This window comes from Porites lutea, chromosome 9 (genome assembly GCF_958299795.1).
Source record: "Porites lutea chromosome 9, jaPorLute2.1, whole genome shotgun sequence".
Lineage (NCBI taxonomy): Eukaryota > Metazoa > Cnidaria > Anthozoa > Scleractinia > Poritidae > Porites > Porites lutea.
The window spans coordinates 5091403-5105023 of record NC_133209.1 but is presented as its reverse complement, the minus strand read 5'-3'; the positions used below and the strand labels follow the sequence as shown (position 1 = coordinate 5105023).

The 13621-nt window shown below is 40.9% G+C and overlaps 2 protein-coding genes across 2 annotated transcripts; one reads left to right on the top strand and one right to left on the bottom strand.

Annotated features, from left to right (window-relative positions):
- Nucleotides 1-383: 383 nt before the first annotated feature.
- Nucleotides 384-4081, bottom strand: LOC140947272 (RNA-binding protein 15-like). The gene has a single exon (XM_073396330.1). The coding sequence runs from the start codon at nt 3994-3996 to the stop codon at nt 1423-1425; it is 2574 nt and encodes an 857-aa protein (XP_073252431.1). The 5' UTR covers nt 3997-4081; the 3' UTR covers nt 384-1422.
- Nucleotides 4082-10190: 6109 nt separating this feature from the next.
- Nucleotides 10191-11183, top strand: LOC140949255 (uncharacterized). The gene has a single exon (XM_073398479.1). It carries the CDS (start codon nt 10196-10198, stop codon nt 10808-10810), a length of 615 nt encoding a protein of 204 aa, XP_073254580.1. The 5' UTR covers nt 10191-10195; the 3' UTR covers nt 10811-11183.
- The last annotated feature ends 2438 nt before the right edge of the window (nt 11184-13621 follow it).

Genomic DNA, 13621 nt, shown 5'->3' with positions numbered 1-13621 from the left:
AATTTTCTATTTGATTGGTGGGTGATAACTGCTTGTAAAGAGCTCGACGTTGTAGGGAATAAATGCCAGGTGAACTATCATTTCATGATGATGTACATGTATTGAAGAGACGGCTAATGGCAAATACTCCACTTTACAGAAGTAGCAAAAATAAATATTGCCATATATCAAACTGTAGCATTATCCTCGTCATCAGATAAACAGAGAAGCTGATGAAGAATCCAACAGCAGCTGTAGTATGTGTCACTTCCACGAAAAAAATCAAATTCAAGAGAACTGTTGAATTCACGATGAAAGGCAATATCTATGATGTTCCACAAAAATGGTGCAAAAGCCATTATGTCTCGCAATTTCATGCCAGCTGCAAGATTGAACCAGACATCTTTATCATTCACAATCAGTTTAATGAACAACGTATTTCCACCTAATGTTACAGTCTGGAATTAAAAAGTATGTGAATACGCCAAGGACACTGGAAGCAATGAGGCAACACCTTTCACCTTCATTCCAAATGAACATGGATGTGAAGAGGTTACAGCCTTACTTCACTACAATTTCACGTTACCACTACACTGGTTATAAACATACTAAACCTACTAAACAATGATTTCAAACTTTTACGACTGTATAGACTGTCAAGCTATTATGCTTTCCTTCTTTAACAATGGAAACCTTTACCGTTAGAGGTAAGTACGATTATACACTACTATGTATATAATAAAAAGAAACTTTCTTTGGACTCAAACTTGGTTTAAGATGATTAGTGATTAATATGCTTCTCGCTGCTTCAGAGACTGGAATGCAAATGCCTTTCTTGTGATAATGACTTCAACTGTGACTTATTAAAGAAAAAAACTTTCTACTTTGGCTTGTTACTAGCATCAAACTGTTGATTGATTCACTCAGTAGACAAGATGAAAGTCAACCGTCAATCAGTTAAGGTGACCAAAGAAACAAACTGATTACAAACTTGATTAGTGCATTGCTTCGACATCAACACGAGGAAAGTAAAATTCACAGTTGAAATCTTTTCACAACACTTAAGTGCAGACAATATCGCAAATATGTATTTAAAGTTCACAGTTCCATTACTTTAAGGAAAAAATATCTCCATTTGAAACTTGTGAAAATAAATGCAGCAATAAACTGATAAAAACAGAATTAAGTCTTGCTTTGCTGGGCTGACTTGATGTTGCATAAATGAAGACCAGACTTGAAGAGCAAAAACTTGATGATAACATGAAGCCTGAACAGCAGCCATAAAGAGATAAAGATGCATTATGATATCTTTCAAGTTCCAGTGAAAAACAACAGGACATTGCACAAGTTTATTCAGAAAAACTCTAGCCAGTTCTCTATTGATGAAGCAGCACTAAAACAAGACAACATGTAAACTTTTCCACTCCATGTACAAACTGATTCTTAGCCACTGCCGCGGATAACAAGAATAACCAGATGATCTTCCTTCGATGGTTCAGGAGACAAATGAGGTGCAATGCGCATCAAATGCTCATGTGAAAATTGGCAGGGAGGAAATGCATGTAAGACGCCAACATCATCCTTTGTTGTAGCAGGGTTTCCAGGTATTACAGGAAGATTAACTACAGCAGCAGCTTGTTTCTGCTTGAGATATGTCATAAGATTCCTCAACGGTCGATGCTGCAGGGCTTCCTCAGAATTTGGGTCTTCAGGTAGTGGTGTTTGCACACCCGGCAAAGCAAGTAGCAAGCAATGACCACTTGCACCAGCTGTGTTGATCCTCCGGGTAACTTCTTCCAGTTTTGGTTGGTCCAAACGCAGACGCTGAGTAATCCGCAAAATAGAACTCTGGGAAACAGAAGAACCATCTGAACGAAGCAGTGAGTCAGCAACTTCAGGATTTCCACCAATGAAATGCATGCGAACAGGAAAAGCACTATTCTTTAAAATTAGTGCCCCACGCCAAGCAACAGCAAATCTTTTAACCAGGTCTTGTAAGGTTTCTGTTCCCGCTGAGTTAGAGATCTCATTTTCTTGCCTTGGTAACTCATTTGTTTGCACATCTTTCACAGAATCTTCCTTGATGCTAGAATTCTTATTCTCATTATCATCAGCTGAATTGGATCGTTTCCTCTCATCACCATTACCAGTATTCAAACTATCACCATGACGGGACCGACTGAAGCGATTATCCAAAGAACCTGAACGAAGTGAATCTGAAGGTGAGGTTGGACGCGAGTGGTTGGCATGATTTGGAGAGGGAGATCTAGTTCTTGGGCTTCGACGGCGTTTAGGGGGACTACCATGGTCCCTGTAATCTTTGGTCCGTAAAGGGGAAGGCGGCCTGCGCTTTCGAGTCCTGTTGTTGTCAACTTCTCTCGGTGGTAAAGGTGAATGGTCAATTGGCTGGTAATTATCCACTGGAGGTGCCCTCTGTCTGTAGCGTTGTCCTCGTGAATTTCTGTCCTGAGATCGCTTTTCCCAGTTGTCAGACTCATCAATGCGCACATTATGCTCATCCCTTGGCCAGCTGTTAGAACTGTTATAAGACCGCTGGGGAGGTAGATCATGTTGTCGACCCAAATCAGGTTTATAGGAATTACCTTCCTCACGCCAGTTTCTGAATTCACTTTCGTTCCCAGGGTGTGATTCGCGGCGGTACGGTGACGGATCACGCTTGCGGTCGTACATTCGATCACTTTCGTAGGTCCTCTCTACCGAAAACAAATCATCGTCAACTCTGCCATCCACGTTGTTGATACGACTCCTCGGAGGACTCGGTGGTTGTCGAAGACGAGGGTCTTGTAAATGGTCTTTATCAGCGAAATCAATCTTTAATCGACGGTCGCGGCCGCCGAGTGGAAATCCACGCATTTCTCGAGCGGCCACAGAAGCAGCATCCAAACTATCGTACAAAATGTAAGCATGGTCGTCGCCCTTTTCATAATCGATCTGTCTGATAGCTCCAAAGCGGTCAAATTCGCGTTCCAACTCAACAATCGACGTCCACTGCCCTAACCCACCCACCCATAACCGGGTGGTTTGTTGACTTTTCCCGTAGCCGATTTTTACGCGGTTACGACCGATTGTTTCTCCTTGCATTTCAACCCTCGCCTTAGCAGCAACATCAAGGTCTGCAAACTTCACAAATGCGTATGTATTCCCTTGTCCGCGAGCTGGCCGTTTAATATCCACGTCCAAAACTACTCCGAACCGCTCAAAGGCACGACGCAATTCTTGGCTAGAAATGCTCGTTTCCAAATTTCCCACAAATAGCGTACGGGTGGCTTTCGGATCGTCTTCCGGGGGAATGTACTCAGCAGGCCGAATTTGACTTTGTTGTCCATAAGAACCACCAGTTCTGTAGTTTCTACGGTCGTTATCTCCCCGATTCCGGTCAAGATCAAACTGCTGGTTATTTCGTTGAGTTCTGCGTGGAGGGGATAGCGATCGGCTGTAGTTCTGCGGGTACTCGTTAGGGCTATAACTCCGTCGTGACGTCCTTTCTTGAAAATCATAATCTACAATAACTACACGGTCAAACAGCATAAGACGTCCACGGCGTTCAATAGCACGCTTTGCTTCTCGAGCATCGTCGATGTTTCGAAAGCAGACAACTCCATAACGGTCGTCATCCCGTCCAAACAAATGCACGGTCATCTCACCGCTCCCGAACTTCTTGAACTCGTGGAATATTTCCTGTTTCATTGACTGATCTCCAATATGGCTGGCAAGGTTTGAGAGTCGAATTTGATGTTCCGACTCTCGGTCGGTTCTTTTTCGCGGATTTTGATAATTATTTTCGGTTCGCACATTTACGTTCGAGCTGCGCTTATACGTCCTAACATCGAGCTTTCTTGTCAAAGAAGAACTTCGACGAATCGGGGAGCCACTATCCCGCGCACTATCCGGGGAAGACAATCGATCTCGCACACCGTTATCGTCGAATTCCCTTTGAGAACGAATTCGCTTAGGTTTCGTAAGCGTCTCTGAATCAGAAGACCTCTTCATGACCATTATTTGTCCGCCTCCTCCGGAAAAGTTTATAAAGTACTCAGCTAACTTATTACCAACATAAATCCAAGATGGCGGTTAGTAATTTGGCTGTTGTAGTGCATGGTGACGTACACGTGGGGTACAAATACTTAGGGTATAGAGAATTTATTCAACAATCAGCAACGTGTAAACTCTACTGCCTTTCTGTTTCTTGTCAAGGATACGAAACTCTTAAGAAATAAAAAAATTTCTGAGCTACAATAGAGCATCTCTAGGTCACAACATTCTTCATATAACTATTTCGTCCCGGCAAAATAAAATAAAAAAATCATGAAGTCAAGGAACTTGCCCGAATCGGCTCTTTCTCCTGATTTGTTTTAATATTCTTCCAAGGTAACTTCTGCGCCAATGGCGTTTGAGCATTTGATCACAAAGGGCCAAAAATCGCCAGATGTCCATTTACTGCAACGCACTATTTCGAAAACGAAAGTTTTATCTGACAATCAAAGTTTGACTGAAACAGGAAACGAAATCCTTATTTTCACTGGAAAAAAGGCTTAATTATTTTTCCTGGATAAGTTTTCGCAAAAAAGTCAGTAAGGGATTCTAACTGGTTCGGCAAAAGATCAACGATTTTACAGCTGTTCCGAAGCACTTGTTATGCAAATTTTTCCTAGTTTTCATAAACTTTCAAGAACAGTGAATCAGTGAAACGAAGCGCGCGATATGAATCAGATTATTTCGATTTTTACAGGACCTTCTTCCTGCCTTAAATACGTCTACAGAAGACTTCTCTGTTCCAGCAAAAATAACACCGATGCTCCAATTTTAATTACAAAAAAACGACCAAGGAGCTTTTTCAAAACACTGTTAATAATGTAATCCTTCCCAAATCATTAAAAATAATAAAAAACAATGACGTTTTGCGGAAAAAATACGAATATATCACTAGTATTCCGCTCTATTTCTGCTTTTTAAGATCAGTTTTTACATGAGTAGAAACGGTTCAACAGTTACTCGCATGCAGAAATTCTAAGAAGGCAAAAATTAAATAACAGGTGTTTAATTAAAATTTAAGGAAGTTATAAAAGTCACCCTCGTTCAGTTATTCCTATAACGGATGCAACTAAGTGAAAAACGTTTGAAATAGTTTTTGGAAAAAGTACTATCTTTAAACAAGCGGCCTTATGTTCTCTGTTGCTCAGTAAATAAAAACTGACTGTGTATTTAAAATTAATTCTAAAATGATCGAAAACGTTTCACGATTCAGCCACTTTTTACTGTTTGCAACGCCTTTCACCGTGAAACCGGGTTCGAGTTTTTCTTCCCATGGGCAGTTTGAGTTTGATCGCCGCGTAACCGCAAACCGTGAAAGTGATCAAATCCCAGAGAACCGGCCCAACCCAAGCTATTTCCCCAAGGCGACACTTGGAAAAAGGTATTGTATAATAACCGCACCTATTAAATCCAAGGTCCTATATTGGCCCAGCTGAACTATTCTCTTGTTGAAAAAACATTGGCGGATCCAGGGGAGGGGCGCGGGGGGCCCGCACCCCCTTTTTTAATACCACAGGCTGAGGCCCGATGGGCCGAAAAATTTTTTTTGAAACTGCCCCCCCCCCCCCCCCTTATCTCAGGGTCTGCATGACCGTCCCCCCTTATCTGAAGGTCTGGGTCAAAAAAAAAAACTAAGGTTTAGTTTTATCCCCTACTGTTTGCCCAAAATAACGTAGTTCAGTGAGGTGACACTATCGAAACATATCATGAACCAAAAGAGCAATATCTCCAGGAGTATCTCGTAATAGCCCAATTATTTTAGACCACACCTGCGGCCTTTGGCCCCCCTCCCCGACACTTACTTGGTATAATCCAAAATATATATACCGCCGGGGTTGGTCAGGAACCCATTACTCGGAGCGAGAAACTCCCATACAACGCCTATGTTATGTTAGCCTGAAAAGACAGCAGACATTTGGTGACGCTACCACTGGTTTCCCCGCCAAATGACGTCTAAGAAACGAGCGCAGAAATTCCATACTGATGACGTGTCCCTTCCCAGATCTGGGTAGTGCTTCTGATTGGTTGAATCAAATTTCCCACGCAGCACGACCAATCAGAAGCACTACCCAGATCTGGGTAAAGACGCATCATCAGTATAGAATTTCTGCGCTCGATTCTCAGACTCGATTCTTAACTCTTGAAGTGCTTTACGGTCTCTTCAGCTTGAGGGCCAACCTCGTTCCCAGGTTCTCTCTCCTACCCATCTCTCTCTCTCGCTTTGCAGGGACGGGTCGGAGAGAACCCTGAGAACGAGGTTGCTTAAGGGCAGGGTCCAGTGAATTCCAAAGTTTAACTGTTCTGAAATAAAAGGTTCTTCGTCATGTGGTGGTTTGTACAGAGGAATATGTAACATCTGGGAGGTCCTCGTGGTACGCTTAGTGATGCTGCAACCAGTTGCAAAAGTACTGGAGACACTGTAACGTATTTTGGCCTAAATGGCCTGTCCATGATCTTGTGTTTGTGATCCCCTCTCCACCCCCACTACGAGCCTCAGCGCTCCGGAAGTTAAAAAATTCGTACCGTCTGGTTGCTATGAAGTGACGTAATCATCCAGTTGAGTATCCATCACCGTAACACTTTTGCGGTCAACTACCGCAGCGCTCGTAACGTACTTTAATTAAAAACCGTGTTCAAAACTCTGTAGGAAGTCTGTTTATTTTTGAGTCGATTAATGCACTGCTGACTTTCACGAGGTCAACTTTTGCATAAATTATCAAACATTATGTTAAGCGGGAAATCTACCTATGGTTCGCGGGAGAAGCAACTTCTATAGCGGCGCAAGACAAATGTTTCGAGAGTCGAGGATGTGCTCACAAACTATTCACTATGCGACGAAAGGAGAAATCACTGGCATGATAGCTGCATGTAATAGTAATTTGATCAATCCAGGTCGCTCCGTGTTCGCTCGAGAACGCTGTGACAACCTCGTTTGGCGCGCTTCTCAATACTTCCAAAACATGTTGTAATCGGTAAGTAGACTTAAGCACTTAGTATCGCCAAGCCATTCGAATCAGTGTATACCCAATTCTTTGTCTGAAGATTCTTGCAAACACATATACCAAGTAAATCTGGATGGAAGAGGAAATTGTCTCCTGAAACGCAGCCAGATTATATTTTGAAGGATGGCGGCACAATTCAACGCGTCTTCCAGGTCAGCCCTAATTTATAGTTCGTAAGAGTATAAATTGCGATCTCCCTATTTTCGCTTAAGCTTTCTTTGATAAAACTTCAGTAGAAACAAAACAACGCAGACATGGCATTCTCCTGCATGAGACACAATCGGCTGAAGGAAATATCTGTTTACAAGTCGGGTAAATTATCCATTCTTGCGCACCGCAAAATCAGCTAAAATCAGTCGCTGGAAACCTGGCATATTATTAAGCCTGAGCGCTTCTAAGAATAACACGTTTAGAACTTCGACGCGTAGAAAAAAAAGGCAGTTGTTCTATATCCTTTCTGGTTCATCCAGGTAGAAGTCCTGGCATATTATTATGCCTGAGCGCTTCTAGGATATATAACACGTTTAGCATTTCGACCCGTAGCCGTAAAAAAAAATTTAGGCAGTTGTTCTATATCCTTTCTGGTTCATCCAGGTAGAAGTCCTGGCATATTATTATGCCTGAGCGCTTCTAGGAAATATAACACGTTTAGCATTTCAACCCGTAGCCGTAAAAAAAAAAAATAGGTAGTTGTTCTATATCCTTTCTGGTTCATCCAGGTAGAAGTCCTGGCATATTATTATGCCTGAGCGCTTCTAGGATATATAAAACGTTTAGCATTTCGACCCGTAGCCGAAAAAAACAATTTAGGCAGTTGTTCTATATCCTTTCTGGTTCATCCAGGTAGAAGTCCTGGCATGATATAATTATGCCTGAGCGCTTCTAGGATATATAACACGTTTAGCGTTTCAACCCGTAGCCGTAAAAAAAAAAAAATTTAGGCAGTTGTTCTATATCCTTTCTGGTTCATCCAGGTAGAAGTCCTGGCATGATATTATTATGCCTGAGCGCTTCTAGGATATATAAGACGTTTAGCATTTCAACCCGTAGCCGTAAAAAAAAATTTAGGCAGTTGTTCTATATCCTTTCTGGTTCATCCAGGTAGAAGTCCTGGCATGTTATTATTATGCCTGAGCGCTTCTAGGATATATAACACGTTTAGCATTTCGATCCGTAGCCGAAAAAAAGAATTTAGGCAGTTGTTCTATATCCTTTCTGGTTCACCCAGGTAGAAGTCCTGGCATGTTATTATTATGCCTGAGCGCTTCTAGGATATATAACACGTTTGGCATTTCGACCCGTAGCCGAAAAAAAAAATTTAGGCTGTTGTTCTATATCCTCTCTGGTTCACCTAGGTAGAAGTCCTGGCATGATGTTATTATGCCTGAGCGCTTCTGGGATATATAACACGTTTAGCGTTTCGACTCGTAGCCGAAAAAAAAAAAATTAGGCTGTTGTTCTATATCCTTTCTGGTTCATCCAGGTAGAAGTCCTGGCATGTTATTATTATGCCTGAGCGCTTCTAGGATATATAACACGTTTAGCATTTCGATCCGTAGCCGAAAAAAAGAATTTTGGCAGTTGTTCTATATCCTTTCTGGTTCACCCAGGTAGAAGTCCTGGCATGTTATTATTATGCCTGAGCGCTTCTAGGATATATAACACGTTTGGCATTTCGACCCGTAGCCGAAAAAAAAAATTTAGGCTGTTGTTCTATATCCTCTCTGGTTCACCTAGGTAGAAGTCCTGGCATGATGTTATTATGCCTGAGCGCTTCTGGGATATATAACACGTTTAGCGTTTCGACTCGTAGCCGAAAAAAAAAATTAGGCTGTTGTTCTATATCCTTTCTGGTTCACCCAGGTAGAAGTCCTGGCATGATGTTATTATGCCTGAGCGCTTCTGGGATATATAACACGTTTAACGTTTCGACCCGTAGCCGAAAAAAAAATTAGGCTGTTGTTGTATATCCTTTCTGGTTCACCCAGGTAGAAGTCCTGGCATGATGTTCTTATGCCTGAGCGCTTCTAGGATATATAGCACGTTTAGCATTTCGATCCGTAGCCAAAAAAAAATAAATTAGGCTGTTGTTCTATATCCTTTCTGGTTCACCCAGGTAGTAGTCCTGGCATGATGTTATTATGCCTGAGCGCTTCTAGGATATATAACACATTTAGCATTTCGACCCGTAGCCGAAAAAAAGTTAGGCTGTTGTTCTATATCCTTTCTGGTTCACCCAGGTAGAAGTCCTATTATGCCTGATCGCTTCTAGGATATATAACACGTTGGCAATGAAATCGACCGCAGACTTTAAAATGTTCTTTTTAGAAGGCACTGAATTATTTTTTCCGGACATTTTGTTTGATATCGCATTTTTAATTAATTTTATTTGTCGCCCCAGGATGATGACATGATTGCGTGAAATTGACGCCTCCATCATATTAGATACGAAATACGATCAGAGATTAAGGGAATAGGGAATGTTGCAAGCTACTGGGTATCCAGCTGAGATATCTGACTTTTACTCAGCTATCTCAGCTGGATACTGAGGGGTTTTTTTGGTTGCTAAGACCGTGCAGCTCGTTATGTATCAAAGTTGCTAGCAGTACAAGACCATAATCAAAACTTGGAGGAACAACTTTGAATGGGAGACAGGTCAGTATTATATTTCACAGACCTATGACCAGGAGCGATTTGAAGCAAGAAAGGTCGTTTCTTCGTGGGAGTGTCTCAACATTTTTGCAACTGGTTGTAGCTCTTTGAACATATTTAGAAAATAATGAATATGGTACACACCCAGTCATACGTTTAAAAGCGGTAGAAGAGATGCTGTATTACTGGTAGCCACTGCAAATCCTTAATTGTTTTGCTAACGATACGGGCCGCAAAATTTTGCACAGCTTGGATAATATTCAGGTTGTGATCATAGGTGTTGCCCCAGGCATCATTTATAAAGTGGCGAATGGAAAACACCCACGCAACGTGACCTTTGTGGTCGGGTGAGCCCCTTGTTTGATATGATACTGACATATTGATTCAAGAGATTTTGCTGAGTGATTCAAGAATCATACGATTTTTGCATAAATCTCCACTCTTAGGGTAAAACTCGTTGGTATGAAATGAAAACCTCTTCAGTCTTAAATTAATTGTGAGTCAAAACTATGGCAAACAACGACAAGTATGCCCAACTTCTGAAAGATAAGGGGTTCGTGAAATGGTTTTGGTCCGGCAACAATGGTAATGCATTAATTAAGCATTTGAACAGCGACAAAAGCAGAGAGGAGATTGTGAGGCGAGAAAAATATTCCCCGTATGCATATGGAATCGTCCTAAATGTTAACCTCTTCAGTGACAAATTTAAAGAAGACCTTAAATTTGTTAAAATTGGTTTCACCCAACAGGACACAAGCAGTAGTTGTAAGAACCAAATCACAGACGTACAGAGAGATATTGAAAAGGACGAAGTCAAATACAAATATAAGACTGCAGTACTGTTTGTTATCATGAAGAATCCTGTTGATACGTCAACGCATTCCGAGTTTGAGATGAATTTTAGGAAGAGATGGGGAATGCCTGTGTCTAATTACTTTGCAGAAAGTTGCAATTTACCTTTTTGTACCGAGTGGGTACTCACAACCCAAAGTTTTATTGATTTCATGATGAGGGTCATCAAAAAAGCGGAAGAAGGAGGAAGAGTGGATGCCAGCATATTTAAGGACATCAAATTTGATGAAAGGAAAATTCCTGAGGAACTTCTACAATATCGTAGAAAATAACTCAGAACCATGAACATAACTATTGTAGAAATCGTAGCCAGATCAGAATTTAGCTTTTTAATGTTGTACATTAATACTCTGCGATTGTACTGTGAAATAACTGGTAAAATCTGTATTGAGCGGATGAATTGGAGTAAACCGCATACGAATTCGACTACAGTTCCTCATGATTTCCAGTTATCTCGGTCGTCTGGGTTCTTCGTCTGTTGCCCATATGTTCGGGGTAAACAATATATAGTTGATCTCAGTGGTGATGCTTGTCGAATCACAAAGTAGGGAAATGTACATGGGACTCGAGCAGCATTTTTTGGACTGATTGGTAAAGGTTAATCCGTTCCGTACGTATTTATTTATCTTGTAAAACTTTTAACAACTATGAGCGAGTGGCAGAGGGTGACCAGGGGATGCCCACAGGGATCTGCATTTGGACCTCTCATCTGGAACATCTTCCAAAACGATTTGACTTATACTGTTGATGCGAACATGAATATGTATGCAGATGACCACCAGTTTTATGTCGTTCACAGCACCCTCTCTGATGTGCATGATGATCTTGCTGTTTGCGCTGAGTCAGCATCTTCATGGTACAGAGCTAATTTACTAAAGGGAAATTTGGACAAGTACCAGACAATGGCACTTGGTTGCGGAAGGAAGTCTATGGACAGTATTATGATTGACAATCATGAAGTCAGATCCACTGAATGTCTCAAGCTATTAGGTGTCTGTATTGATAACAATCTTCGTTTTGATGAACATATAAGTACTATCTCTAAGAAAAGCGCCCAGCGGGTAGGCGTTCTCATGAGGCTCAGGAACCTTATACCCACAAAAACTAAGTTACAGTTATATAAGGCAGCTGTTCTCCCGTATTTAACCTACTGTCATCTTATATGGCATTTTTGCCGTGCTAGTGATTCTAGACGACTAGAGCGTATCCAGGAAAGAGCACTTAGGGCTATATATTGTGATAAACATTCGTTCTATGGTCAATTACTATCTATGGCTGGGCTATCTACTCTACACAACCGGCGACTACAGGACATAGCTATTCTCATGTATAAAGTTAAAAACAACATGTGCCCATCATGCATTAGCACTCTCTTTGAACAGCCTGCAATTAAGTATGAACTGCGCAATCATGACTTCACTATACCCAGATTCAACACAGTCTCCTTTGGAAAGCACTCGCTCAGGTATATGGGTCCAAAGGTATGGAGTTCTGTTCCTAGTAACGTGAAAAAAGCTTCACGTTGTCCTCGTTCAAATATAACATCCGAAAAGTGGATCTTAGCATGCTATTAGTTGACAATAGCTGTTCTAACTGCTCTCTTTGCACTTCTTAATCTTTTATTTCTTATTTTTTATAAGATGTGGATACATTTGTACATATTGTATATAGTTCTCTCGAATTTCCTACTTGCCTATACTGTACATAGTTTTTCTTAATTTTAATTAATTTATCAATTGATTTATTCTTTTTTGATTTCTTTTAGTGTCCCCACTTAGTGGTTATACACCGCTATTACAGTTTTGACGTAATATATCAAACATGAGATGCAGTGTTTCATCACCAGATGAAACACCGAGAAGAGAGTTGAAAATACGACGCGCAGCAGAGTATTTTTGACGAACTTCGAGGTGTTTCATCTGGTGATGAAACACTGTGTCGAATGTTTGATATTTCTTCTCAAACAAAATCATTTTTGAAGGAGAAATTAAGGATGCAAATACTAAGCAGTGTTTCATCCGATTTCCAAACACTCATTAAACATTAATTTCCTTTGTATTTTCTTAATGAATTATTAATGAGTTTGAGAAACTTTAATAAAGGTATCATCATCATCATCATCATCATCATGACTGGCATTTACTTAGCACTTAGTGGAAGACATACAGAACGCATGATTGTTAACTGCTTTACTCGTTCAGCTTTTATATCTGCGATTGCAACGAGCACAGCCAAGCTGGATAGCAGCTAGTTCACATAATGTTTAGCATTTTCTCACCCTAATACTACTCAAGTCATGCAACTCCGTTATATTCGATCAGGCTTTTGAGCAGACATTCATTTTCTTATGTATTGAATGGCTGTAAGAAAGCAGTATGATTTGGCCATGCTAACCGACGTTTGATTTAGCTGAGAGTGTTCAGGGATTAAATCAGAATCTTTTACCTATGCTACCGGCGGGATCGTGAGCGTGTTTCTATAAAGAGGTAACCTTTATATAACCCATGCATTTAACTAAGGGTTATGTAGTAATTACGCATTAAAAAAATTTTCGCCATGGAGGAACATGTGAAAAGTATATGGCTGGACATTCAGTAATAAAAATAACGAAAACGAAAACGATTATGATAGTGATGATGATGATGTTAATCATAATGATGATAATAATAATAATAATGGTGATGACGAAGATAACTCGTTGGACCATAAGAGAACTGAAAAAAAAAAAAAGGCAAAAGAAATACGGTATCACACCAGGGCCAGGATCAGGAGAGTTCAATCACACATGGGAAGTACTCACCCTTCTTCTCAGTTGAAGCATCAGATTGGAAAGGGCGCGAGCTTCGTTTGTTGTCTCGTAGAAACACAGAAATAGAATACTCTCTGAGTTCCAGTTATATCTCATTTCTCTGGAAAATAGTCTTTACAACCAAACAGAGCAAAGACTGTTAAACGAACTTCCGCGATCTTTTAATCGGGAATGTTAAACTCGTAGTCCAACTCCAGGGTAAATAGCAGCCTGGTCCCAAGGCGTTCTCGGCTCGGTCAACCCTGGACTCTACCGTGAGCTGTGACGTTACCGA

Excerpts from the sequence above, each read along its gene's own strand:
- LOC140947272 (XM_073396330.1), bottom strand. The coding sequence starts at position 3,996 with ATGGTCATGAAGAGGTCTTCTGATTCAGAGACGCTTACGAAACCTAAG.
- LOC140949255 (XM_073398479.1), top strand. The coding sequence starts at position 10,196 with ATGGCAAACAACGACAAGTATGCCCAACTTCTGAAAGATAAGGGGTTC.